Source organism: Rhinolophus sinicus, chromosome 6 (genome assembly GCF_057876585.1).
Source record: "Rhinolophus sinicus isolate RSI-liver-muscle chromosome 6, RSI-T2T, whole genome shotgun sequence".
Classification (NCBI taxonomy): domain Eukaryota; kingdom Metazoa; phylum Chordata; class Mammalia; order Chiroptera; family Rhinolophidae; genus Rhinolophus; species Rhinolophus sinicus.
In genome coordinates, this window is record NC_142506.1 from 33,924,316 (window position 1) to 33,949,063 (window position 24,748).

At 39.4% G+C, this 24,748-nt stretch overlaps 1 protein-coding gene across 2 annotated transcripts in view; it reads right to left on the reverse strand.

The window, feature by feature from the left end:
• Positions 1-24,748, reverse strand: part of CPQ (carboxypeptidase Q) — a 565,463-nt gene that overhangs the window by 63,479 nt on the left and 477,236 nt on the right. The window contains exons 7-8 of one of the 2 annotated variants that reach the window (XM_088799039.1): positions 23,851-24,052; positions 18,116-18,304 (exon numbers count right to left, since the gene is read on the reverse strand). In XM_088799039.1, coding sequence (XP_088655165.1) covers positions 18,237-18,304; positions 23,851-24,052 — 270 coding nt within the window. In that variant the 3' untranslated portion in view covers positions 18,116-18,236. Of the gene's footprint in view, positions 1-18,115; positions 18,305-23,850; positions 24,053-24,748 lie in introns of those variants that run through there. The other variant, XM_088799038.1, reaches the window with a different exon arrangement.

Genomic DNA, 24,748 nt, shown 5'->3' on the forward strand with positions numbered 1-24,748 from the left:
CCGCTCCCCATACAAGAACGCAGGATATGGTGAGGCCAAAAAGGAACACCCACGGAGCCATAGGTAGGGGAGTCATACCACTATATTCTCTCTGGCGGCACTATATTCTCACTGGAGGCTGGATCCACACTGTCCGCAAACCGCCATCCACACTTGCCAGCCCAGCTGCCATCTTCTTGCTAGCTCCCATTCTTCCTCCCTCTCCTTCCTCCTCCTCGTAGCCACAGCAGTTATATTGTGGCCAATGGCTCACTGGTTACAGCTGACGGCCAACTAGCCACAGCTGATGGCCATGCAATCACAGTTGGCCATTTACTACCTGAGCCAGCACCTGTTTATGTGAGGCCGAGAGCCTGGAAACTACTCTCTGGGGCTCCGCCCCCACACTCCACCCCTATAGGCTCTCGCCTCACAATCTACGCGACAAGCATCTTCTGCGAGGGGACCTGTGCGAGGAGCCTGGGGGTGAATGCAATATCCTGGACACAGCCAGGCTCTCTGGGCACAGCCAGGGTTTCTCAGGGCACCACCAGTGCTTCTGGGCACGGCCAGACTTCCTGGACTTCTTAGGGTACCACCTGTCTTCCCGGACACAGCCAGGGTTTCTCAGGGCACCACCAGTACTCCTGGGCACTGCCAGACTTCCTGGACTTCTTAGGGTACCACCTGTCTTCCCGGACACAGCCAGGGTTTCTCAGGGCACCACCAGTACTCCTGGGCACGGCCAGACTTCCTGGACTTCTTAGGGTACCACTAGTTTCCCCGGGCACAGCTAGGGTTTCTCAGGGCACTACCACTCTCTGTGGGCACAGCCACACTTCCTGGACACAGCCAGGGCTCTCAGGGCACTGCCACCCTCTGTGGGCACAGCCACACTTCCTGGACACAGCCAGGGCTCTCAGGGCACTGCCACCCTCTGTGGGCACAGCCACACTTCCTGGACACAGCCAGGGCTCTCAGGGCACTGCCACTCTCTCTGGGAACAGCCCGACTTCCTGGGCACAGCCAGGGTATCTTCAGGGCACAGCCAGACTTCCTGGACTCAGCCAGGGCTCTCAAGACACTGCCACTCTCTCTGTGCCTCTCGGGGTACCCTGCTGGAACAACAGTGACTCACAATCAAGGTGCTTACATATTCTCAATGGCGGCCAGTCAAGAGACAAAAGCAAATATCCCCCAGTTCCACTAACAACAGTTCCCAAACAAACAGTCAAGCGGTCCATTAAATTAGGGATGGAAGGCAATTCCCCATAGTCCATAGTCATTCACCAGGGCTGTCCTGGGGGTGAGGGACGACCTTGACCTCACCCTCATCTCCCACGGAGGACTCAGCAAGCGTTACCTCCTGGGACTACAAGTCCTGCATCCGGGCTGCCTGAGCAGGAACCTCCCGGCCCACAGGGCCGCAACGACCTTCGCTTTCTCTGGCCTGTGCTGGTTGGGGAACCGTCCACATCTTTCCACCTCTCCACGGGGCTCCATCTCTGCAGCAGCTGCATGGCTTTTCCTGTGCTGGTGGGAGAACCGTCCACGTCCTTCCACCCCTCCACGGGGGTCCAGCTCTCCGGCAGCTGCTCCTCCTGGTCATCCTCAGACTGAGTGTTTATACACACAAACTGCTCCACCATTCTTGGGAGAGCCTTGGCCGGCACCATACCCTGCTCGCTGCGCCATTTGTCATGCAGGAGACCCTGCTCGCTGCGCCATTTGTCATGCAGGGCGACCTGCGGGGTCTCTGCTCCCGCTCCCCATACAAGAACGCAGGATATGGTGAGGCCAAAAAGGAACACCCACGGAGCCATAGGTAGGGGAGTCATACCACTATATTCTCTCTGGCGGCACTATATTCTCACTGGAGGCTGGATCCACACTGTCCGCAAACCGCCATCCACACTTGCCAGCCCAGCCGCCATCTTCTTGCTAGCTCCCATTCTTCCTCCCTCTCCTTCCTCCTCCTCGTAGCCACAGCAGTTATATTGTGGCCAATGGCTCACTGGTTACAGCTGACGGCCAACTAGCCACAGCTGATGGCCATGCAATCACAGTTGGCCATTTACTACCTGAGCCAGCACCTGTCTATGTGAGGCCGAGAGCCTGGAAACTACTCTCTGGGGCTCCGCCCCCACAATATTCTAGAGCAGTAGAATAGCTTCTAGACCTCTGCTTTTAGGAAAAAAGGAAACACACAGTGGGGGAGATAGAAGCAATACAATTTTCTTAATAAAAATGGCTGTCGAGGTATTTGGGGAATGGTATTATAAATTATTATTAATTTTTAAATAGAAGGGTCATCTATAAAAGTTATTTCAAGCATAGCTTGGACTTTATATTTTATATTATAGCTGAACTATAGGCTATTTATTTCTTTTCTTCCTATTTGTAGTAGTTTAAATCACACTGTTCTTTTAAGCTATCCATAGCTAAAATTAATCAAGTTTGATAAAAACATAATGTTACAAATCAGTTTGTTACCCTAAAATAGCACTTTTTTTTTGTTTGTTTTTAACTAGGCCCTATGTTCTGAATGCAAAAATCGCTGACTGATAAAGACAACACAAGGAAGTAATGGGGTTCTCTGGTAACCGGACTAAGAGAAGCACTCAGCCTCTAGCATTTAACTTCAATTATTCTCATTTGACTTGAAACTGGTAAGTTTTAGTTCTTCAGCAATTGTATGACATCTGAAAACTCACAGTAAAATCACATTTTGGTCTTTTAGAAGCCATTCTAGGTTATACAGTTTATAATAAGGTAAGCAAATTGTGTAAAATTTCTCCTTATAAAAGGCTCATTTGGGATGTGAATGCAGTATATAGAATTAAACAATGGATATTAAAAGAAGCCATGAACCTTTTAGCTTCTCTGTTTCCAAATGATCATCTTGAACACAGATGTTTAAAATGTGCTACGGATGTATAAATCAAGGTATATAGCTGTTTATAAAATTAAAAGTCTAGTGATCAAAGATGCAGTATTTACATTTTTACCCCAGCTTGGCAACTAGTTTGGTGAAAATTAACTATACTTACATGAAATTTATTACTACTGATGAAATTTATTACCACTGCTTTCATCATTACCATTTTTTCTTAACCATTTTTTCTTAACCACCAATTATTTTTAAGGCAAACACAACTTGTGAAATATTGCCAGCGAAGTAAGTACTTCCTGTGTGTTTTTTTTCAGTACCCCGCCCCTCCGACTCCCGTTCAAGCCATTTTTCTCAGTCTAGTAGTGTAGGACACAGCTCCCTGGCCCATGTTATTATGAGCCTTGTGCTCCACCTGGCTGAGGCAGTCAGTCGTGGGCGGCAGCCCAGCTCCAGGTCCAGCCGTTGTTCACAACCTTAGCTGTAGAGGGCGCAGCTGGAAATTGTAGAGGGCCCATGTGGAAATTGAATCGGTGACCCTTGGCGTTAGGAGCACAGCACTCCAACCATCTGAGCCACCTGACCCCTGGGCCGGCCCAGTACTTCCTGTTTTGAAATCATATTATGAGGAAATGGGTACAAAAATAACTCATTTTCTCTCTTCTTCCTCTTTGCTTTTAAATTCTTCTTGGATGTAAAATGCTTAATAACTAGAAGTCAAATATCCTTTGATGACAAAAGAAGTTTCCAATGTTTTATAAACTGTGCTTGTATATCACTAGAACAAAATAATAACTGTTTAAAATAATAACAGTTTAAAATTTGATCAAGTGCTCTAATTGTATAACTTCTTCTTAAACCAGGTACTGCAAAAGGGCATTTTTAAAACCCGGTACAGACTATGAATATAAACTATCCCATGTTAGCAATAACCTTTTGTGTTTTTAGTGAGATCTTTTCAAATTAATCTTTCAACACTCATATTGAGAAATCCCAGTTCTTGTCATTTCTCAAATTAATGACAGCCGTTTGCTTTTGTGATGGTGGGGATTAGAATGAGGTAATGAATACACAAACGTGGCTAATTTAGTTTACCTTCAGTCCACAAAATTAACGCAGCTGGATTCCTAGTGGAAAAAGCTTTCTAAATTTAAAATTCTGTCTTGGATTTCTTAATTTACTATTCAAGATGTAATGCTAATACCATTATAACAAAAGATTAAAATAAAGAGAAGATCCCAGTACTCTTTGGGGTGGTGGGGACTTGCTGAGGAAGGGCTGCTCCTGGGAAGGGGTGCAAGAACGTGACCTCAGTGGTCAGGACCTGGGAGAGGAGTACTCAGCGAGGCAGCCGCCTGCCCAGCCAGGAGCCACAGGCTGTCTTGTTTCTCCTTCATTTTTTTTTTCACAGTGCAAGGCCATTTCTTCTGTCCTGTGTAATTTGCAGCCATTATCATAGATATTAGATGTGGAGAGACTTGGCAGGTCACCTAATTCCCCAGCCCTTCGCACAGAATGCCCCTGTTGAATATTTATGAGGCCGTTGTCAGCAGGAGCCTGTAGAAGCCAGCCTATTAGCAGTTATGGTCGTTTACAACCACCTGGGGGGTGAACAACATCAAAAGAGCTTTAAAACATAACCATAAGTGGAAAAATAAATAATAAAGGAATGCTGGATTCTAGACATTTGACTAATTGTCAAATAATGAGGTTTATTAAAAATTTCCATAGAAGCTAGATTCCTCTTATGTTTGGGGATTATTTAAAAGGGCTCTGAACAATACCTGGTGATAACTTTCTTTCCATTTGTGTAGGAGAATTTCCAAATGGGCTCTTCCCGGGGCAGAGGCAGAGCACACTTCAAAAGCCAATCTGAAGTATTCTTGATTTAAGTAGCATAAATTTAATTAATATGAGATAGCACAGCATATATTTGATTAACATAAGACAACATTCTTAGTATTCCTCTGGGACAACTCGAATTTTGAGACATTTTAAGCTGGCTACAAAGCAGAAACTGAAGAGAGGATCGAGCATTATTTGATATATGGGATAATTTAGACACAAATCCAGATAAATCAGGCCTCAAGTGGATTTGTGTGTGTCAGGCTGAGTGTGTGTCTTTGGTGGATTAGGCTGCACTGATTGCAGAGCCTATATGAACTAAGAAGCTGCCACTCTTCACTGTTTTCAACATAATCTTGGGGCGGTAAAGACAGCAGAGAAGGAGAACAGGCTTTGCAATCAGAGCTGCTTTTCAATGGCACTGCACCTCATACCAGTTTGGTAAGTGCTCCTAGCCGGTGTTAGCCTCAGTTTCCTCATGTGTATAGCAGAAACAGCAATATCTACTCACAAGGGATATTAAGAGGAATAGATGAAAGAATGAATGTAGTACATTTGGCACAATGTAGGCCTTCAATAAACATTAGCTTCCCTTTCCCCTCTGAGCATTCTATAGTTGCATTTAAATGACAAATTATTTGGGTGTACAGCAAAAATATATTACAGGTAAATTTGCATCGCTCAAAATGTAATTAGATTTTCAAAATATTTCTAACCCATTGAACAGTGAAGCAGGCTTTTTTTTTAAGTGCCAAGCAATTAAAATTGCTTCCTTCACATATCCTTGAGTTTAACATCAAATTGGTGCAAAATTCAATGCACAGAAGAGGCATGCTCATGAATCCTGTTTTCCCTGTTTGAAGGGCGTAGTAGCCTAGGACCTAACAGCTTCCTCTCTTCTGTAGAATTAATTCTCAAAACTCCTCAAGCTTCTCCTCTTCAATAAACACTAAAGAATTTGTAGGTCACTTCCCCTTTTCTCTTACATGGTGGTAATTCATTCAGATATTTTAACAATTGAAACACCATTAACTACCACATATGAAAGTACCGTTGAATTTAACTTTGGTCTCAACTTCTTTCCCTTCTAGTTCTTCTTTTGGCCAGTAAATAACTCCTTCACGTTGCTCTTCTACTAGAATTCATTTGATTGCTTGTAACATTAGTAAGAGATACTCACAATGTCCAAAAGCACTACCTCTCTTTTAAATGAAAAACAAATTGTTACTAGGGTTATTGATACCCAATGTTAAATATTTGAATGAGAGCACAAAATAAAGGTCAATATTTTGGATATTGCCAAAAATTCCAGGTGTTAAGATTAGAGAGACAAAATACCTGCATAGATGACTTTTAGATTCAGCTGTGCTTTTTTAGGTTCTGGGTACTTTCTGAATAATATTGTTTATAGAATGATGAACACACAATGGGATTTATAGATGATGTAATACAGAATTGTACACCTGAAATCTATGTAACTTTACTAACAATTGTCACCCCAATAAATTTAATTTAAAAAAAGAAAAAAAAAGAAAAACACTATATGCTTACAGGTTAGGAAGAGATCCAAAATAAAGAGGACGTAACTCCAGAGAGGGTCCCAGTGACTTATAATTACAGAGATCATATTAAAAAAAAATCTGACCCAAATCGTGACTAAGAACATGAGGAAATGAAATTAGAATTAAGTAGCATTGAAAAAACAGACAAAATCCATGAGAAGCCAAGAAATATGCTATTAACAAAAGAATGAATAAAAAGTAAAGCTGTAATTTACAAGACGAGTGAATAAAAAATAAAATCAGCAATTTACAAAGTTGATGGATATTTAAAAGAAAGTCTTTATGCTCATTACCTGGCATGGTTCTTCTTTGGTGGACACACACACACACAAACACACACACACACGTGCCACATAATAAGGGAAAGTAAAGGGAATGACTAGGTCCTTTATAAGGTACATAAACACATTCTCAGGAAAAATTAGACTCTTTAGTTCCAGGACAGTTAAAAAACATACATTTTGTAAATGTCTCTGAGGGCTTGTGAGCCAAGGCACAGGGAAGCACATGCCATGATATGAATGGCATCATATGTGCCTCTGTAATTGTCAACAGATGTGGCATGCTGACAGATTAGAAACACAGCTTCCACTTAACACATGCTTTTGGTGACTGACAGGATGGGAGTCTTAGAAAACTAAAGGTTTGATGAATGAGGCACCCTGCTTAAAAAATTGTGCTAAACTGTTTAGTTCAAATTTTAATAAATAGATTCAACAGTTGAGAAATAGAAAACATTTTTCTGATTCTCTCAAGAAAAAAATAGGAGAGGGGTAGGAAGGAAATGAAAGAGAGAAGCATAAGATCATGTTGCCATGGGATACTTAAACTGTATAAATCAGGCAGCTATGTGGTAGTATTAGCAGAAATTGAAATAAAATTGGTACCAAGATCAGATATTAAAAACAAAATTAAGAAAATATACTCTTTCAATACCAAGATATTCTCATCAATTTGCTTCCTATATTTTAGTGATGTTTAAGTACCAATCTTTTAAACAATTTAAAATCCATAGTTGACCTTTATTTGTGTTCATTTGATATAGAGAATTCTATGCTATTTCATCTCTTGCTCCTAAAAGGTTCATGAGGAGACTGCTTCTTCATTCAAAACACCCATTTTATATAAAAAGAAATTTTCACTTCTGGGAAAAGATGGGCTTTCAGTAGTAGAGTCTTAACACCAGAAGAGGCTTACAAAGGTAATTCCTCATTTTCAGGTCAGAGGAGATGCATACTATCTATATTTTTTATGCATACTATCTTAATATCACTGTCTGGGATGAGACTCCATGCCAAGAGAGAATACCTGGTCAGTCCATAACATATAATCTAGAACTTGATGTTGCCCATGGGAGTCAGCTAGAGTGCCACCTGTGTTCTTGGCCATAAGCCAGTTAGCTTTTACACATCCACTCATATAATCCTCCCACTAACTCTTATAAAGCTATAATCAGTTTACTGTGGGTGAATAAAAAATGCAAAGAGGCCTCAAAATCTCCAAAATCATCATTTGACATAGAAGTGCTAGTAAGGCTATTAATATTTGACTTTTTTCTTCATTGCTTCCTTCTCTGAAGTGTTGCACACTGTTATGGTGAAGTGAATCCGGTGCTTTCCTAAATAATGCCACTGAACTATTAAAGTGGCAGGGTGATGTGACGTGAATGGCAGCAGCTTCATCACTCATTTATGTAACCACAAAGTGCGTGTGTTAAGACCCAAAGGTCAGTGAATACCAAGAATACTTTTGCAGCATTTCCTAGTATATTCAAGTACATGCCCAGTCATCCTCTCTACTGGATCTAAATACATGAGTGCATATTATAGCAAAGTCCTCTTCAGTAATTTTTTAAATACAGAACTATTCCCCAAACCTTGCAAGCACTTATTGAAGGTCAATGGTGTAGAGTGTAATTGACTTTTGAATACATTATCACTTATCAAATATATTCAATTTCCACAACACTCCTGTGAAATACTATTGCCTTCATTGTACAGATCAGGACACTGAAGCTCCACAAGTTAAATGGCTTGTCTGAAGCACATGCTATAGAGCAATAAATCCTGTTCCTCTTTCACCTCTCTTGCCTTTCCACCACACGTGTTAGGTAAGTGGCTGTTAAAGGGTGTCTGGGCCTTTTGTGATTGTTTTTCCTTATTGCCTTATTCTATTATGTACTATGGACTGACCAGGTATTCTCTGTTGGCATGAAGCCTCATTCCAGACAGTGATATTAAAATAGTATGCATAAAAAATGTAGATAGTATGCATCTCCTCTGCATACATAGTAGAGATGCTGTAGAGTGTGTTCCCATAAATAACTCTGATAAGCTTTCCCACTTGTATAGATACAGAGAGACTGTGGGGTGGGAGTGGGTGATATTACATAAAGCAGATTAGATAATGCCAGTGGCTGGAAGTGTGACCTCAACTTACCCAACTCCTCATCTGCCTGTCCACCTGAGTGTCTCAGGTAAACTGGACCAGAGTGGGCAAGGAATGTTTTTGTTGTCTTAAACTCATCTTAGGGGTGATTATTATATGAGGTCTGCCAATTAAGTTGGAGAACTTGCCACCGTGCGCTTACATTGGCAGCACTGTACAAACAGCTGGGTAAGGTTTCATAATGTTGGTATATCAGTGTCTCACAGCTGTGTTCGTGTTAACATGTGGTGGAGTCTTGCTGAGTGGTGTTCATTATTGTTGTTGTATGTTTTTGTGTGCCATCGTGAGGCTGTCTGAGCTTGAATTAGAACAAACATTAAATTTCTTGTTAAACTGGCAAGAGTGGAAGTGAAATCAGGGACATGTTAGTCCAACTTTATGGGGATAATGCCATGAAGAAAATGGCAGTGTACAAATGGATTAAACACTTTTCTGAGGGGAGAGAACATGTCACTGATGAAGAGAGGTCAGGGTGGCCAATAACAAGCAGAACTGATGAAAACATTGCAAACATGTATCAAATTGTGCGTCAAAATCATCAGCTGACTATGAGAAGCATAGCAGACCAAGTAAACATCGAGAGAGAAACAGTTAGGAAAATCTTAACTGAAAATCTTGGTATGAGAAAGGTGTGTGTAAAAATGGTCCCAAAGGAGCTGTAAAAATGGTCCCAAAGGAGCTCACCGATGAACAAAAGCAAAGGAGAGTCGAAGTTTGCCAAGACCTTTTGGAGAGGCAAGATGATGTTTTGGGCGTGTTATCACTGTTGATGAAACATGGGTTTACCAATATGACCCTGAAACAAAGCGTTGAAGTGCACAATGGAAGTCAGCCAATTCTCCATGACCAAAAAAGTTCCATCAGTCCAAATCAAGAGTCAAAACAATATTGCTAGCCTTTCTTGATATCAGAGGAATTATTCATTATGAATTTGTACCAACTAGACAGTTAACCAAGTTTGCTATTTGGAAGTGCTGAAAAGGCTGTGTGAAAAAATTAGACGAAAACGACCTGAAATTTTCACCAACAATCCGTGGCTCTTGCATCATGACAATGCATCAGCTCACATGGCGCTGTCTGTAAGGGAGTTTTTAGCCAGTAAACAAATAACTGTATTGGAACACCCTTCCTACTCACCTGATCTGGCCCCCAATGACTTCTTTCTTTATCCAAAACTAAAGGAAATATTGAAAGGAAGACATTTTGATGACATTCAGGACATCAAGGGTAATATGACGACAGCTCTGATGGCCATTCCAGAAAAAGAAAGTTCCAAAATTGCTTTGAAGGGTGGACTAGGCACTGGCATCAGTGCATAGCTTCCCAAGGGGAGTACTTCGAAGGTGACCGTAGTGATATTCAGCAATGAGGTATGCAGCACATCTTTTAGGATGTGTTCACGAACTTAATTGTCAGACCTCATATACAGGTCATGAAGAACAGAGAAACTAGGTGTTTTAAATTCAGGGTATTTCTTTACTGCTTCCGGGACATTACCATTATACTTCTTTATCTGCTAATAGATCCTAGTATGGAAGGGGTTTTATGCATTTTATATGAATCAGGTCTCAAAAGTGAAAATAAAGGTGGTTACTATGTTCATCTGCACATTATTCTTTCTTCCCTATTTAAGGACTACACATCTTGACCACAGGGATGGACATAGGAGGCTGTGATTTTCCCAACTGAGTTGGATATGATGAATACTTGGCTCTTCTGTGTTTAGGAGGCTGTAAAGATGTAAGTCTTGAGCTGCCTACGGTCATAGTTTAGCATCTGAGGAGACAGCTGGCTTGAGAGAATGAAGGCACCATGAAGGAAGTTGGAATAAGCACCAGAGAGATAGAATATGTGTCATAATAGTATTCAAATGCCGGAATCCATGAGACCAAATCCAACCCTACCTTCTTATGGCTTGCTTAAATTCCCCATTTTTTCTTCAGGTCATCTGAGATGGATTTCTATCAGTACTGAAGGAGTCTGGACTAATACAGAAATCTTGCTTTAATATCTGAAATAATATGATGGCTTCTTGAGCATTAACTTTGTGCCAAGCATTTCACATATTATTATTTTGTCTTCAATATAATCACATGAGGTAGGTGTTATCCTTTTATTTATGAATAACTTGAGGATCCAAGAAGTTAAATGACTTTCCTAAGGTCACACAGCTAGAGAGTAGTAGAGTGAGACTTTGAATCCATTTCTCCATGGTTCCTAAATCTACACTCTTAATGTCCAAGTTATTTTATACAGGCATACTTTGTTTCATTGCACTTTGCTTTATTGTGCTTCACAGATGTTGGGTTTTTCACACCCTGGGAGAGGTAAGACCCTCCCCCAGCAAAAAGATTACAACTCACTTTATGGTGATCACTGCTGTATTGTGGTGGTCTGGAACTGAACCCGCAGTATCTCCAAAGTGTGCCTCTGCCTTAAAATGGCTGCATACTGGAATCACTTGGGGAGCTTCTGAAAACAGGTGTGCTTAGGCCCTCTCTCTAGGCCTCTAAATTTGCACAAGTACAGCAGGCATCATTCACATAGGATACAATGGACTTGCGCTCCAGGAGGTTGGGGTACTCAGTAAACGGCGCTACCTGGACGGTGCAACTGTTGTGGCCCTACAGCCAGATCAATTAAATCTGAATATTTGAGAATGGGGCCCCAGTGTGGATACATTTTCAAAACCTCCCCAGGTGATTTTAAAGTGCAGTCAAGGGTGTGAACCACAACTGTAATCTAAACTCATATCTTGGGTTTATATGGGCTTTGACTGGGTCTACACTAGCATAAAATGAAAAATTAAAACTTAAGGTGGGAAAATTGAAGCTAACTAACATGCCAAGTGACTACAATTATCATGGTATTTCAGATAAAATCTTCTGTCAGGAATAGTGAGTGTGGAATCACTGGCCCCTCTAGACAATGGCTCTATTTCTGTACTACACTTTGCAGTATAGCACTGATTAAATATATTAAAATGATATCCATGAGTGCCTTAATTCTTTAAATAGGACATCAACAATAATTAATGAACTATTTCTGCAAACAATGTGACTTTTGTGATGATGATGTGTCCAGCAAACATTTTCATCTAGGTTTAAACCTTCCATAACTGGATAGTTGGGGGTGTTGATGAAAGCCACGCTTTATCTCTATGTAAGATTCTGTTTTCTCACCTGCAAGGATACTATTTCCACCATTACCATGAAAAAAAAAGAAATAAAGGAAAGAAAGAATACTGAGAAAGCACTCAATAACTATTCCAATTATAGGCCACAGCTCCCTCAGATTTTGAAAGAGCCATAACTACCGTAACTAATAGATTTCATAGAGCTCTACCATATTTGATTTATGCATTGCATTATAAATTGGAAGGACAATTAAGACAGCAAATGTCGTATTATAAAGGAAAGTTTAGTTACCATGAGTTATGTGATCTCACACTGTCTTATGAAAATGGGATAATAGGGAGACTTAATTTACTGTGTTAGAAATCCCCATGAGGGGAATGTACAAGAAGATCAGGTTAAGTGGTCATTTTTAATTTTAATCCTGAGCAAAGGGAGGCTCTTAAGCCAATGAAATTACCCAAACTAAGGAGTCTATTGTATATAGTTGAGGTATAGCTAATTTCTATAGTTAAAAAGTCCTTACCCAATCCGAACTCAATTTTACCAAAATCTCCTGAATTGTGATTCTTTCCTGCAGTTTCCATAATCCCATACTTATTAATTAAATTCTTCTTTACAGGAAAAAAAATACCATTTCCTACTTCTATCCACTGAAAAGACCTAGAAACGATGACCAACCCAGTGTCAATGAGCATACTTAATATTCAGACTGTGGCCTCGTTATACCATGACCTAGTAGACGAAACTTGGCTCTTTAGAGAAATAGCTGATTCCATATCTGGGACAATAAATGTATAAGATGGCTTGGACATTTTGTCACATCAGAAAGCAAGGACACTATCAATGATTATGAGAGTCATATCAAAAGGACTTAGGAACCAGCTTAAAGGGGCTCTCAAAAGCTAATCATGGGACAATTTGAGCATTAATAAGAATAATTACTGCAACAGAATGAAGCACATCAAATATTTTTAAGTCCATCAGTAAATAATGATAGTAAAAAATAAGCAAGCCAATTAGTCAGTTTGGAGGGTACTGGGAACCAACTAATAAGTTTTAAAATAGGTAAACAAAGGGAAAGAATGAAACATTCCTTCTGCTTTTCTTCTGCAAAAGTACCCCATGATAACCAAATAGTCAATGAAGAGAAAGTTCTGTTTTATAGAATTATTTCAACTAATAAGCAAGGATACCATTTTGCAATCTCTATGGATCCAGGCAATAATTTTCAATGATTGCTAATATAAATAGAGAGACAATTAGATATTACTCCTAATGGTAATAAACAGTGACACTTAAGAAGTACTCTTACAAAAAAAAAAAAAAAGAGAAAGAAAGAGAAAAGAAAAATCAAACTTGAATCACACGAAGCCTCTAGATTTAACTATTAATTCACAGAAAATATAAGTGAGAGCAGGAACATGTTAAAATGATGCCATGGGAATTACCTAAATCTAGAATGTAGGAAATTCCACGGGACAATTTACTTGGTTTCTGTAACAAATAAGTGGCAAGAGAGAAGATGAGAGGAGAACCTAAGGATTAAAAGAGACTTAGACATCAACCAATTGCATTGTTTGAACTTAATTGGAATGCTGGTTTAAACAACAACAAAAAGAGGTGGGGGAAATTTGGAGACAATTGGAAACATTTGAGAACTGGCCATATATTGGATATGATATTAAGACATTATTGTAATATATTTTAGTAGGAATTATAGTATTATAGTTATATATATTTAAAAAGAGTCTTTACCTTTTAGAGACACAAATTAAAATATTTACTAGTGAAATTATATAAAGCTGGGCATTTGCTTCAAAATAACCTTAGTGTAGGAGAGTGATTGGCGTATGGATGGAAAAAGACTGCCCACAAATGAAAAATTCCTGAGGCTGAGTGATGAGTACAAGAGAGTTCATTAAACTATTCTCTCTACTTTTGTATAGGTTTGAAATTTTCTGTAGTAATTTCTTAAACTATACTCTAAAATCATATAACATAACACGCTATATTGAATTTACATTCTCTAATCACTTAAAGTAAGTATGGACAAAGTTCACATAGCTGACATGAGGAAACATAGTTTGAAATCCTGTTTCCATGCACTCTACTGGCTTTCAAGTAATTTTTAGATTTCTTTCTTAGAAATTTCAATATAGCTCTATTTAGTTTTCCATGATGAAGTTTTTCTTCTTGTTTTCATGATTAGTGTCGGGCGGGAGACCCTGCTCACTGTGCCATTTGTCGTGCACGGAGGCCTTCTCTCCGTGCCATCTTTCAGGCGGGGCGGCCTGCGGGGTCTCTGCTCCCGCTCCCCACACAAGAACGCAGGATATGGTGAGGCCGAAAAGGAACACCCACGGAGCCATAGGTAGGGGAGTCATACCACTATGGTCTCACTGGAGGCTGGGCCCACCGGACCCGTGACCTGCCGTCTGCCTTTCCGCCAACTGACCGACCGACGACTCTCCTCCACTCTCTCCTCTGTTCCTCTCTCTCGGCTCTCCTCTTCCGCTCTCTTCAGCTCTGCTCGGCTCCTCGGCAATCCTCGGCAATCCTTCGTAGCCGCAGCAGTTATACCAGCGGCCAATAGGCTAACCGGCCACAGCCGACGGCCAATCAGCCACAGCCGACAGCCATTCACCACCCGAGCCAGCACCCCTTCACATGAGGCCGAGAGCCTGTAAACCACTCTCCGGGGCTCTGTCCCCACAATTAGTAAGTAAACCAAATTACAGTCTTAGATTGTGAGCTCCTGGGGGAAAGAAGCCATATCTTATTTCTGTATCCTCCATAATTTATATATATTTGTAAAATATTAAGTGAAACTGATGGAAAGTCAAATGCGGAGAAAGGGGAACTAACCTTAAGATCCTGAAACGGGCAGTTAGAGAAGTGAAACTTTTCTAGGCTACATTGTTAGAAGGCATGGGAAATAGTAGATAGAGATATTAAGTCATAGATTTTGGGGGGTCCTTATAAGTGTAGAAAATAGAGCAATAATTTAGTGTTAGCCTTTGATTTTCTAAAATAATTGTTTCTAACGCTGTGCCACTTCCTCATGCTCCCTTTTCACTCTAGGTCCTCTTACTGTGAACCTCGTCCTTAAGTGTAATGGGATATCCCTTGGCAGGAGTTTCATGGACTCCCTCCCTAAAACACTGCTCTGATCAAGTTCTTCTGCTGAAGACTTCGGGTGACTTTGCATTAACTACAAGAGTTTTCTACCTGAAATTTGTGGCTCTTCTTCATCTGGCTGAAAGAAACTCAACTATTCTTCCCACCCACTATTCTCCAAGATGAGCCCTCAATCCAGTGAAGTCACTCTCCTAACCATCCCCAATGGGGACACCTGCCTTTGTTTATATTATTTCTGTCACCAAGAATGCCCTTCTCTACCCCTTTTCCCCATTCTGATATGATATCACGAAATCCCAGCTCAGGTTCATGTCTTCCATCTCTTCTGTCTTCCGTCCTATGAGCTCCAGCAGTTATTCTGCATGTGTTATTTATCCTGGTATTATACCGGAAACTTCCTTTATATTGTTACTTAACTTTTTTTGTGTTCATCTTCAAATCAATATTTGTTGTAATCAGCAAATATTTACTGGATACCTATTGTGTGCCAGGTAATAATGACAGTTGTGGGTATATAAGCATGAATAAAATAACTCTCTTAGTCCTCAATCCAATTAAGAAGATAAAATACAAAGTACATTAACTTTAAAAGTGTGTGCTTTAAATCACAGTGCAAGGAAACAATTGGAGAGACTTCATAAGGCAGTGCAAGACTTACTGCTCAATGGCACAAGCAATGCCCTTTCCTTCTGGGCTATAGTTACACTATAGGACCTGAGCCAGGGATGCTTTGCTAAAGATACCCAATGGCTTCTGTCCAGCTGAAGCAGGTCTACTGCAAGGGGGAAGAGCAGAAGCAGCTTATTAGCTGTTCTGATGAGCAATTTTCAGCAGTGTGATATTGATGTGGTTGTTATACATATCTACCTAGCACATAGCCGTCAAGGAATATTAAAGCAAGATTGCTGACTTACTCGAGTTAAAGAGGTAAGAGGCAGCCACCCGCTATAACTCCCGGGATAGACTTTATCACTCTCGAATGTTTTTCTCTATTCTTGATTTCTTTGTTACAGTCTGTCTCCTCCTACTGCTGTCTTTCCCTCCCCCACTACACTGTAAACTCCACCTGAGCAGAGACATGGCAAGTCTTTTTCATATTCTATTTTCACTGTCTAGAGTGCCTGGTTTATAGTAGGCACTCAAGATATGCTTGTTAGCTGAATGAAACTGTCTGCATATTTAAATGAGGGCTATGGTCACAAACCAGAGAGTGCCTTTTCCATGTTTCCAGTAGGGTGAGGTCTGCTCACTATGCAGCATCGATCTCTCCAAACATCACTGGCACAGAGTGCTTTCACCATAAAGGACTCACCTTTTTATTAGGGACAACAGAGAACATAGAACTCTGGGCTCCATCTCGTGATTGGAAAACGTATGAGTCCTGGGTCCAGAGGCTGAATGTTCAATTTACTTTGTATTTCCATTCCTACTTGTGTCCTGATGTTTTCTTTTTGGAATATTTTAGAAGGTCTTTGGAAATATAGAAATGGAAAGTTTTGATTTAGTTCTGCTTAATGCCATTAGGTATTGGACAGAAATAAGCAAGAAAGAAAATATGTGAAATTCTGAGTAATTTGTATATGTGGTACTTTTAATATAGAGTCTGAACTATTATAGAAAAGGTAAAAGAAATTAACATGTGATTTTAAAAACAATTCAATGTGTAAGGAAAGAGGAGAGTTCAATGAAGCCGTTACTACTAAGTAATCACAACTATGGTTATGGCATTACTGCTTACAAATCTCTCTTACATTAGCTTTTTAAAAAAAGTAAACTTATTGGGGTGACAATGGTTAGTAAAATTGCATAGGTTTCAAGTGTACATTTCTATAAATACAACATCTATACGTCACATTGTGTGCTCACCACTCACATTATCTTACTCTTCTTACAAACCTAGATCTTATTTAGCATTTGATTCATGGGCATTTTGTCAAGGGCCAGGCACTTCTTCTCAGGCACTGGGAATACTAAGGAATTCACAATCAATCACAATTATAAGAAAAGGGTAAGTGGTGAGCAGAAGAGGTGAGCACTGGGCGTTGTGGGCAGAGGCAATGGATAATTCTCTTACCCAGACTGGTAGAGATCAAAGATTTGTGAGAGGAGAAAAACAAAAGGCTGAATCATGGATAAGTAGGAATTACCTGGTGAAGAGCACAGAATAAGGTCTGATGGCAAGGAAGAGCGCAGGGTGTACCAGGGACTTCAACTAGATCTGTATGAATGAGAAATGGATAGAAAGGAGTGGAGGAGCCATGAGAGAAGGGGCTGCATATTAGCCAGAGGGTAGAACCAGAAGAGACTTGAATCCATGCTAAATAAAGGCATGACACTCTGAAGACAATGGGGAGAAAAACGAAGGATTTCAAATGAGGAAGATGATCAGTTATTGCAGCTACTCTTAGTTGCTTTCCCAGTGAAAATCCTCCTCCTCTTCCTAAAGAATCCCAATTTTTGCTCATACATCAGGAGGCTACATTTTTCAATGGCAACAGCCCTACCCTAGGGCAAGGAAGTACAATTTGACCAGTATAACCCAATCTTGGTAATTCCACTGCATTGTCACTGCCTGATTTAGCCACGGGCATGTGTCACAATTCTGGTCAATGAGACTGAGGGGCTTCTGGAAGAGATTCTCTCACTCTTAAAAGGGATGCCTATTATGGACATTCTTTCTTCTGCTATTGAGCAATGTGTGAAAATTTGTTGCTTAGAACAACTGCAGCCATCTTGGGATCATGAAGAAAAAAGCCTGAAGACGAAAGTCAACATGCTGAGGATAGAAAAGTGGAAAGATGTAAAGAACCAAGGGCCTTGATGTGGTGGATGACTAAATTAAGCATTCTGTAACCACCCACTCCAGAGTTCTTTTTTTGAAAAAAAATCCCCTTACTTCCATTCTGAGTTCGTTCTACTGTTTTATTTTGCATCCCAAAGCATCCCAATTGATAGACTGATTTTCATTTTGGAAAGTTCAGTGTGGTAGCAGTGAGCCAGTTAGGTGAAAGGGGACTAAGAATGTAGATTGGGATTGTTAGGCACGGCCAAAGGAATGAGATGTGGGAGACCAAGATTGGTCTATTAGAATTTATTTGGCGTATTTGAGCTGCGGGAGGTCAGGCTAGAAAAGACCATAACCTCCCCAAGCAAAGAAGGGTATGGAGTTTTATAGGAGGGGGTAAAGGAGGTTGCTCCCCCTTCAGTGCTTCAGGGGTTTTTCATTGACAAAGGGTTTCAGAGCATGACCAAGCCCTCCAGCTCCATACCCTGGCCCCAGGTCGCCTTCCAGACCATCCTGGCCCCTAGGAGATAAAACAAGACAGGATCAAGACAACATGGTTTTTAAGATAAGGTTTCTGCTCCTGGCCTAAATATGGCTTAACAGGGATGTTAGTAGGAGGCTGCTGTAGGAATCAGTGAGTACTAAGAAGACAAAGTCGGGGGTGGCAGGGGGTGAGGTGTGGGAGGTGGGGATAGGTTTAAGAAATAGAAGGGATTTTGAATAAACCGGATTTGGAGACAATCTTGTTGTATGTTGTAGATGATTATGCTGTTTCTGGATGGTGGTGGCAGTCAATGAGAAAAGGGACAGAAGAGGAGGAACACAAGTGGGGACTTTATGGAAATGATGCCATATAGGCTACCGTATCCATTTTGCAGATGAAATAACCAAGTGTCGCTCACTAAACTGTATAGTCTATGAAGATATGGATCCTGTCTATCCTCTGTACTACTGATTCCCTTTTGCCCTACAGTAGATGATTAATAAGGATGCTTAATACCTTGTTTCCCCGAAAATAAGACCTAGCCGGACAATCAGCTCTAATGCATATTTTGGAGCAAAAATTAATATAAGACCCAGTGTTATTTTACTGTAATATATGACCAGGTCTAGAATAGAATAGAATAGAATAGAATAGAATAGAATAGAATAGAATAGAATAGAATAGAATAGAATAGAATAGAATAGAATAGAATAGAATAGACCAGGTCTTTTATTAATTTTTGCTCCAAAAGACACATTAGAGCTGATTGTCTGGCTAGGTCTTATTTTCAGGGAAACACAGTAATAAATGATTGAGACCTAAAAAAAGATAGCACATGAAGTTAGAAGTTGTGAAGCTAGAACACACACTCAAGGCCTCTTAATTCTTTCCAGCACAGTGTCTATCATATGCCAACAATATCAGGAAAAGGTGGGCTCTCAGATTCTGAAGCAGAAGAGGTAACTCTTATTGGTAGATATGAATAGGGATGGACCCCATCCTGATAGGGATTAGGTCACATTAAGAGAGTATCTAATTTTTTCCCATTAATGTATATTTTATAGAAGAGTTTCTTAAAGATGTTCAAGAAAGTTGTATTTAAGGACATCTGAGAACCATGGATTTTATCTCATTACTGACATACTCAGAATGAAATAGACTCCTCTCATTCTAACCTGGAGCTCATAATTGGAAAATTAGGCAAAAATTTAAGACTTAAAGCCTCTCCACTATCTGAGTGAATAGAAACTAACCCAAATCACTCTGAGACTACTTTAAGCACGCTCTTGTATGGTCTTTGAAAGAGGCAGGGAACAACTGTTTACCGTTTTATGTACAAGAATCATTTCATTAAAGTACTAGAAGATTTTATTTAATATCTCTCGGTCTTTACTCCATTAAGAGAAATAATGCTAGTTGCTCTAACCTCCCTAATTTGTATCATTCTTTCAATATTTTTTCTATCTTTATGTCTCTTTTTTCAGCATCCTTTATTTTCTCTATACTCTTAAGCTGAGGGAGCCAAAGCTTTTTGAGAAAATAATTATTTCCATATTTTTGTTTCTTCTCTTATGTCAGATTTAAAAGAATGTAAATGTTTTCCAAAATCAAACTAAGAGATACAGATGAGGGAAAGAAGCAGAAACCATTGACCTTAATCTCAAAGAATTGATCACTGCTGGTGGAAATGTAAGTTGGTACAACCACTATGGAAAACAGTATGGAAGTTCCTCAAATATTAAGAATAGAATTACCATATGACACAGCAATTCCTCTTTTGTGTCTCTACCAAAAAAAAAAGAATCTGAAAAAAAATTATCCATAAAGATATATGCACCCCTTTATTCATCACAGCATTATTCACAGTGTCCAAGACCTGGAAACAACCCAAATGTCCTTCCATAGATGACTGGAAAAAGAAGATGTGGTACGTATATACAACGGAATGTTTGTCAGCCAGAAGAAAAGATGAAATAGTGCCATTTGCGACAACATGGATAAATCTTGAGATTATCATGCTAGGTGAATTAGACAGAAAAAGTCAAGAACCATATGACTTCACTCATATGTGGGATATAAAACTGAAAGCAACCAATGAATAAGGCAAACAAATAAACAAACAAACAAAAAATCATATTCACAGACAACAGTTTAGTGGTTACCAGAGGGTAAGGAGGGAGGGAGGTGGTAGAAGAGGGTAAAGGGGGTCAAATATATGGTGATGGGAGGAGAACTGACCTGGGGTGGTGACCACACAATGCAATATATAGGTGATGTATTATAGAATTGTACACTTGAAGCCTATATGATTTTACTTACCAATGTCACCTCAATAAATTTAATAAAAATGTAAAAAGAACAAAGAAAAAAAAAAGAATTGATCACTGGGTATTGGAAGCAGGATGCACATAAACTCCGAATAATCCAAGAAAAATGTTAGTGTATAATTACAAGGGCCAGATTGCACACTATAGAAGTGTTTTAGACATTTAGAGAAGCAATAGAATATCAGGGGCTGTTAAGAAAGAATTCATGGACACTAATAAACATAGAGTGAGACTTAAAGAGCATCTAGGATTTAGACGGGAAGAACAGGAAGGAGTATGAAAGGAGGTGAAAAGGAGAGGAGGCTGGAGCATAAAGACATCTGGAACAGAGGGTTTATGTGGAAAATACATCTGATATCTATTTTTTAAAAAGATTCCTCCCATAAAGCCTTATATTTATGTTGCTAGACATCCTGTCCATTGTGAACATCATCTATTAATAGATAGATAAAGGGCATCATATTTTCTCCTCAAAGATGATCCTTTCATAAAGTAATGTATTTAGCTTCGATAATGAATAAAAATCATGTTGACTTTTAATTCTATCTGTGCTCTTAATTAGCCTTTCAATATTGAGTATACATGGAACATTAAAATAATTGGGGCCTAGTCATCAGACTACAGAAATTTCATAGGCCAAGTACACGGTAGGGGCTTAATATTTATTTAATCAATGGAAAAAAAGGAAAGGAAAAGAGAAACAAGAAAGGAAATGAAAGATGGAGTTTGGAAATATTTCTCTTGAATTTTTCAAAAGTTAGGTGAGCAGTTATTTAAATCATAACTTAATTAGTATTTTGAATCCTATCTTTAGGTTTAATTCATTATAATTTGCCATATCGTCAAGAATACACGTTACATATTGGTATATGTGTATTTTCTTTTTTCAGATTAACTACGGTTCTTCATATTTTTCTAATGTTACTGAAATTTTCAATAGGTAACAAGAATTATAACACAAGCAGTTCCATTATTTCTTTAGGAATAGCCCAAACTTGAAATATCAAAAGACAGCTCAAGAGTAATAGGGAAAACAGCAATAATTTGGTTCAATCTTACAATACTTTAAAGAAAAGAAAAAAAGAATTCCAGGAAACTAGTTGCAGTATAAACGAACCACCGACTTTATTTTTATAAACCTTCCTGAGCGACAGAGGTAGAGGGGGGAGTAGAGCAAAGAATGTGAGAAGAAATAAGTAGTTATTTACAATAACAAACTCCTCTCCCCAGGGGTAAGTTATTCTGGAGCAGGAATGAACCGAAATCCTTTGCATAAGCAAGAACTGAGTAAGATAAACATTTCAGACACTGTCATAGATTTGGAGACTATCTCAGCATTCCAGACTTCCCTTTGTTGTATATTGTGGGAAAAGGGCCACCAGCCTTGAAACCAAAGGGGTCTGTTCTCAGGGTGACATCTGCATTTAAGAGCAAGATAGCCCTGGGCAAGTCATTTAGTCCTTCTGAGTCTGTTTCTTCATCTGCAAAATAGGGATAATCCTACCTACCTCTTAGGATGGTTGTACTGATAAAAAAAGACAGTGTCTGCAAAAAGCCTGAGTGTCTAGTAAATAGGAGCTCAATAAATGGTAATTTGTATTAATTCTTAAGTGACCATAATGGGGCTCAAACCCCCCTCTTCATTGTGGCAAGGGGGAAAGGCCTTACCTTAGTGAAAACAATCAAACCAACTTGTTAATTCCAAACAGAACCAAAAGCAAGACATACAGTAGTCCCCTTTTATCCACAGTTTTACTTTCTATGGTTTGAGTTACCCGAGGTCAACTGTGGTCCGAAAACATTAAATGAAAAATGTAAAGATCAGGAAAAATCTAAAATTCAAATAAATCATTCGCTACAACATAAGGGGCAAACTCTCTCCCCCTATACCTTGACCATGACATATGTAGAAAGTCTCAGATCTGTCCACATGCTGCACAGCAGTTTGAATGGAAATGTTGTTTTAAGATATTTCAAAACATGGTTAAAATATACACAAACCACTGGAGAGTTTGGTTCTTTGTATTAGAATAAAGGAAAGCTCCTTCTAGTTTTTAGTTAAATAAAATTATTATAAACCTTAAAATCTAAAATGTTTTAAAAATGTACACTATATCAAGAGTAAGATTTTCAAAAAAATCTCAAATCCACGTAGAATGCTATTGGTGAAATCTACTTTGCAGGCTGAAGATAGAAAAGCTAGAATTGGGGGTGGCCGGTTAGCTCAGTTGGTTAGAGCATGATGCTGGTAACAACACAGTAGCTGGTTCGATCCCCGCCTGGGCGACTGTGACCAGTGCCCTCCACAACTAGATTGAAACAACTAGAGACTTCGTTTTAAACCTGTGAAATGTTTTGTAGCCACAGAAATGGTTCTGTAAACAGTAATATTAAAACTTTTCGAAAGCTGAATATCCTATTTGCATAACACAAATACAGAACAATTTGCAAATGGGTCCTTTAACAATGTTTTTGGTTATGGATATAATGGTGTTGAGGGAACAACTTCAGGTCATAGATGCTGAATATCACCAACAACCCTTTCACATGCCCGGTCTAGGAGAAGTTTGTGAAGAAGTATAGTTTGTCTTTAAGATTGTTCCACTTTCTAACCTGTAACCTCCCCAGGCCTACTCCTATTACATGATTTCATCCCTTGTCTTAAAAATACTAACTTTATAAATCACTGATCAGGGTAAATTAGTTTATGTCCAAACTCTTACATGAGTCTTTGCATTAAAAAAAGTGATTATCAGGAAGTATCCTACCCTCAAAGAACAAATCTCTAATGGTAAAATTTCAGACATCGCCGTATTTAGGTAGGGGATTCTTTGAGTCAGAAAAGATTTCCTAGCACAGGACTAGAACTGGAATTATATTAGTAGTAATAATTGCCTTTTAATCTATTTCTCAAATTTTGATCGTGAGTTCACTTGTACTACAATCACCAAAGATACCCATTAAAAAAAAAAAAGAGAGAGAGAGATTTCTAGGCCTGGTTCCAGAATCATTAAATCAGAATCTTTGGGAATGAGACTTTAGAATTTAGAAAGAGAAGACAAATGGGTAATCAAATACAAATGAGTTTTATTATCCCAAGTTTGGAAATCATCAGAGTATACCTCATAGACAAAAGCTTAGGATTTCCATGCATTGATTGGCCTATCAGTATTCACTGTGGCATACATAAATAGAAATTTCATTTTAAATTGGTAGCAACATATAAGGAACCCAAATTTTATCTTTTGGTCTTACCAGGCACTCCAGCTTGGATCCAGAAGTTGATGTCTGTCCCTTCTCCGTCACTAAAGACCTGTGTGATGTTGATGGGCTGCAGCAGGTTCATGACCTCCTTCATGATGGCTCTGGCCTTTTCACTGCCAGTGAATTGCAGCCCAGAGGGTAAGAAGGTTCCTGAGTCAGATTCCATCACCAGGCTATATTTGGAAGTATTTGCCTAAACAAAAGAGAAAAGTGTTTGGTTTATTTCTGTTGCTTCTTTGCTTTCTCCTTGGGAACTATCAACAACAATAATCAAATACTTCATCTCTTCACCAGTTCTCGCCAAAACACATGTTGCTCTGACTGACTTAGGGTCTGGTCTGCCTATTACCTAATTGTTCTGAGATGCACAATTTTTCATCCTGGGATTTGCCAAATTCGAGTTGACTTGGGAGGATTAAAAAATGTAATGAAAAGAAATACAAAGCCCCATATAAAAAGTATTCAATTATTGCTACTAGCCATTAACAGTCTTTGAACCAATTTTCTTAAGTGCCTACTGCGTACCAGGGTGCAAATCCTTCTGTATGGTGGGGCATATCCAGATAGTATATCCAGATGTTAAAAAAAAAGAAGGTATGCTTTGTGGATTGATTTCTCTGTACCTCTTTCCTCTAAACAGATATTCTATCTTACTTTAATTGTGAGTTCTGCTCAGTCTTAAAGGCATCAAACTGACAGGTTTGTCCGGGTTTCTGATGTTGTTATTGTTCGATCTCCAGGGAGGGAGGTGACCAAACAACACATGAAACAGTGCTCTTTCTGGTGTGCAACACTAGCACTCCAAACCCTGGCAACTCTGCCAGACTGCTAGCTGGCAAACTGTTTCCAAATAAAGTCTGGTAAAAAAGCACACAGTGATTTCCGGTAG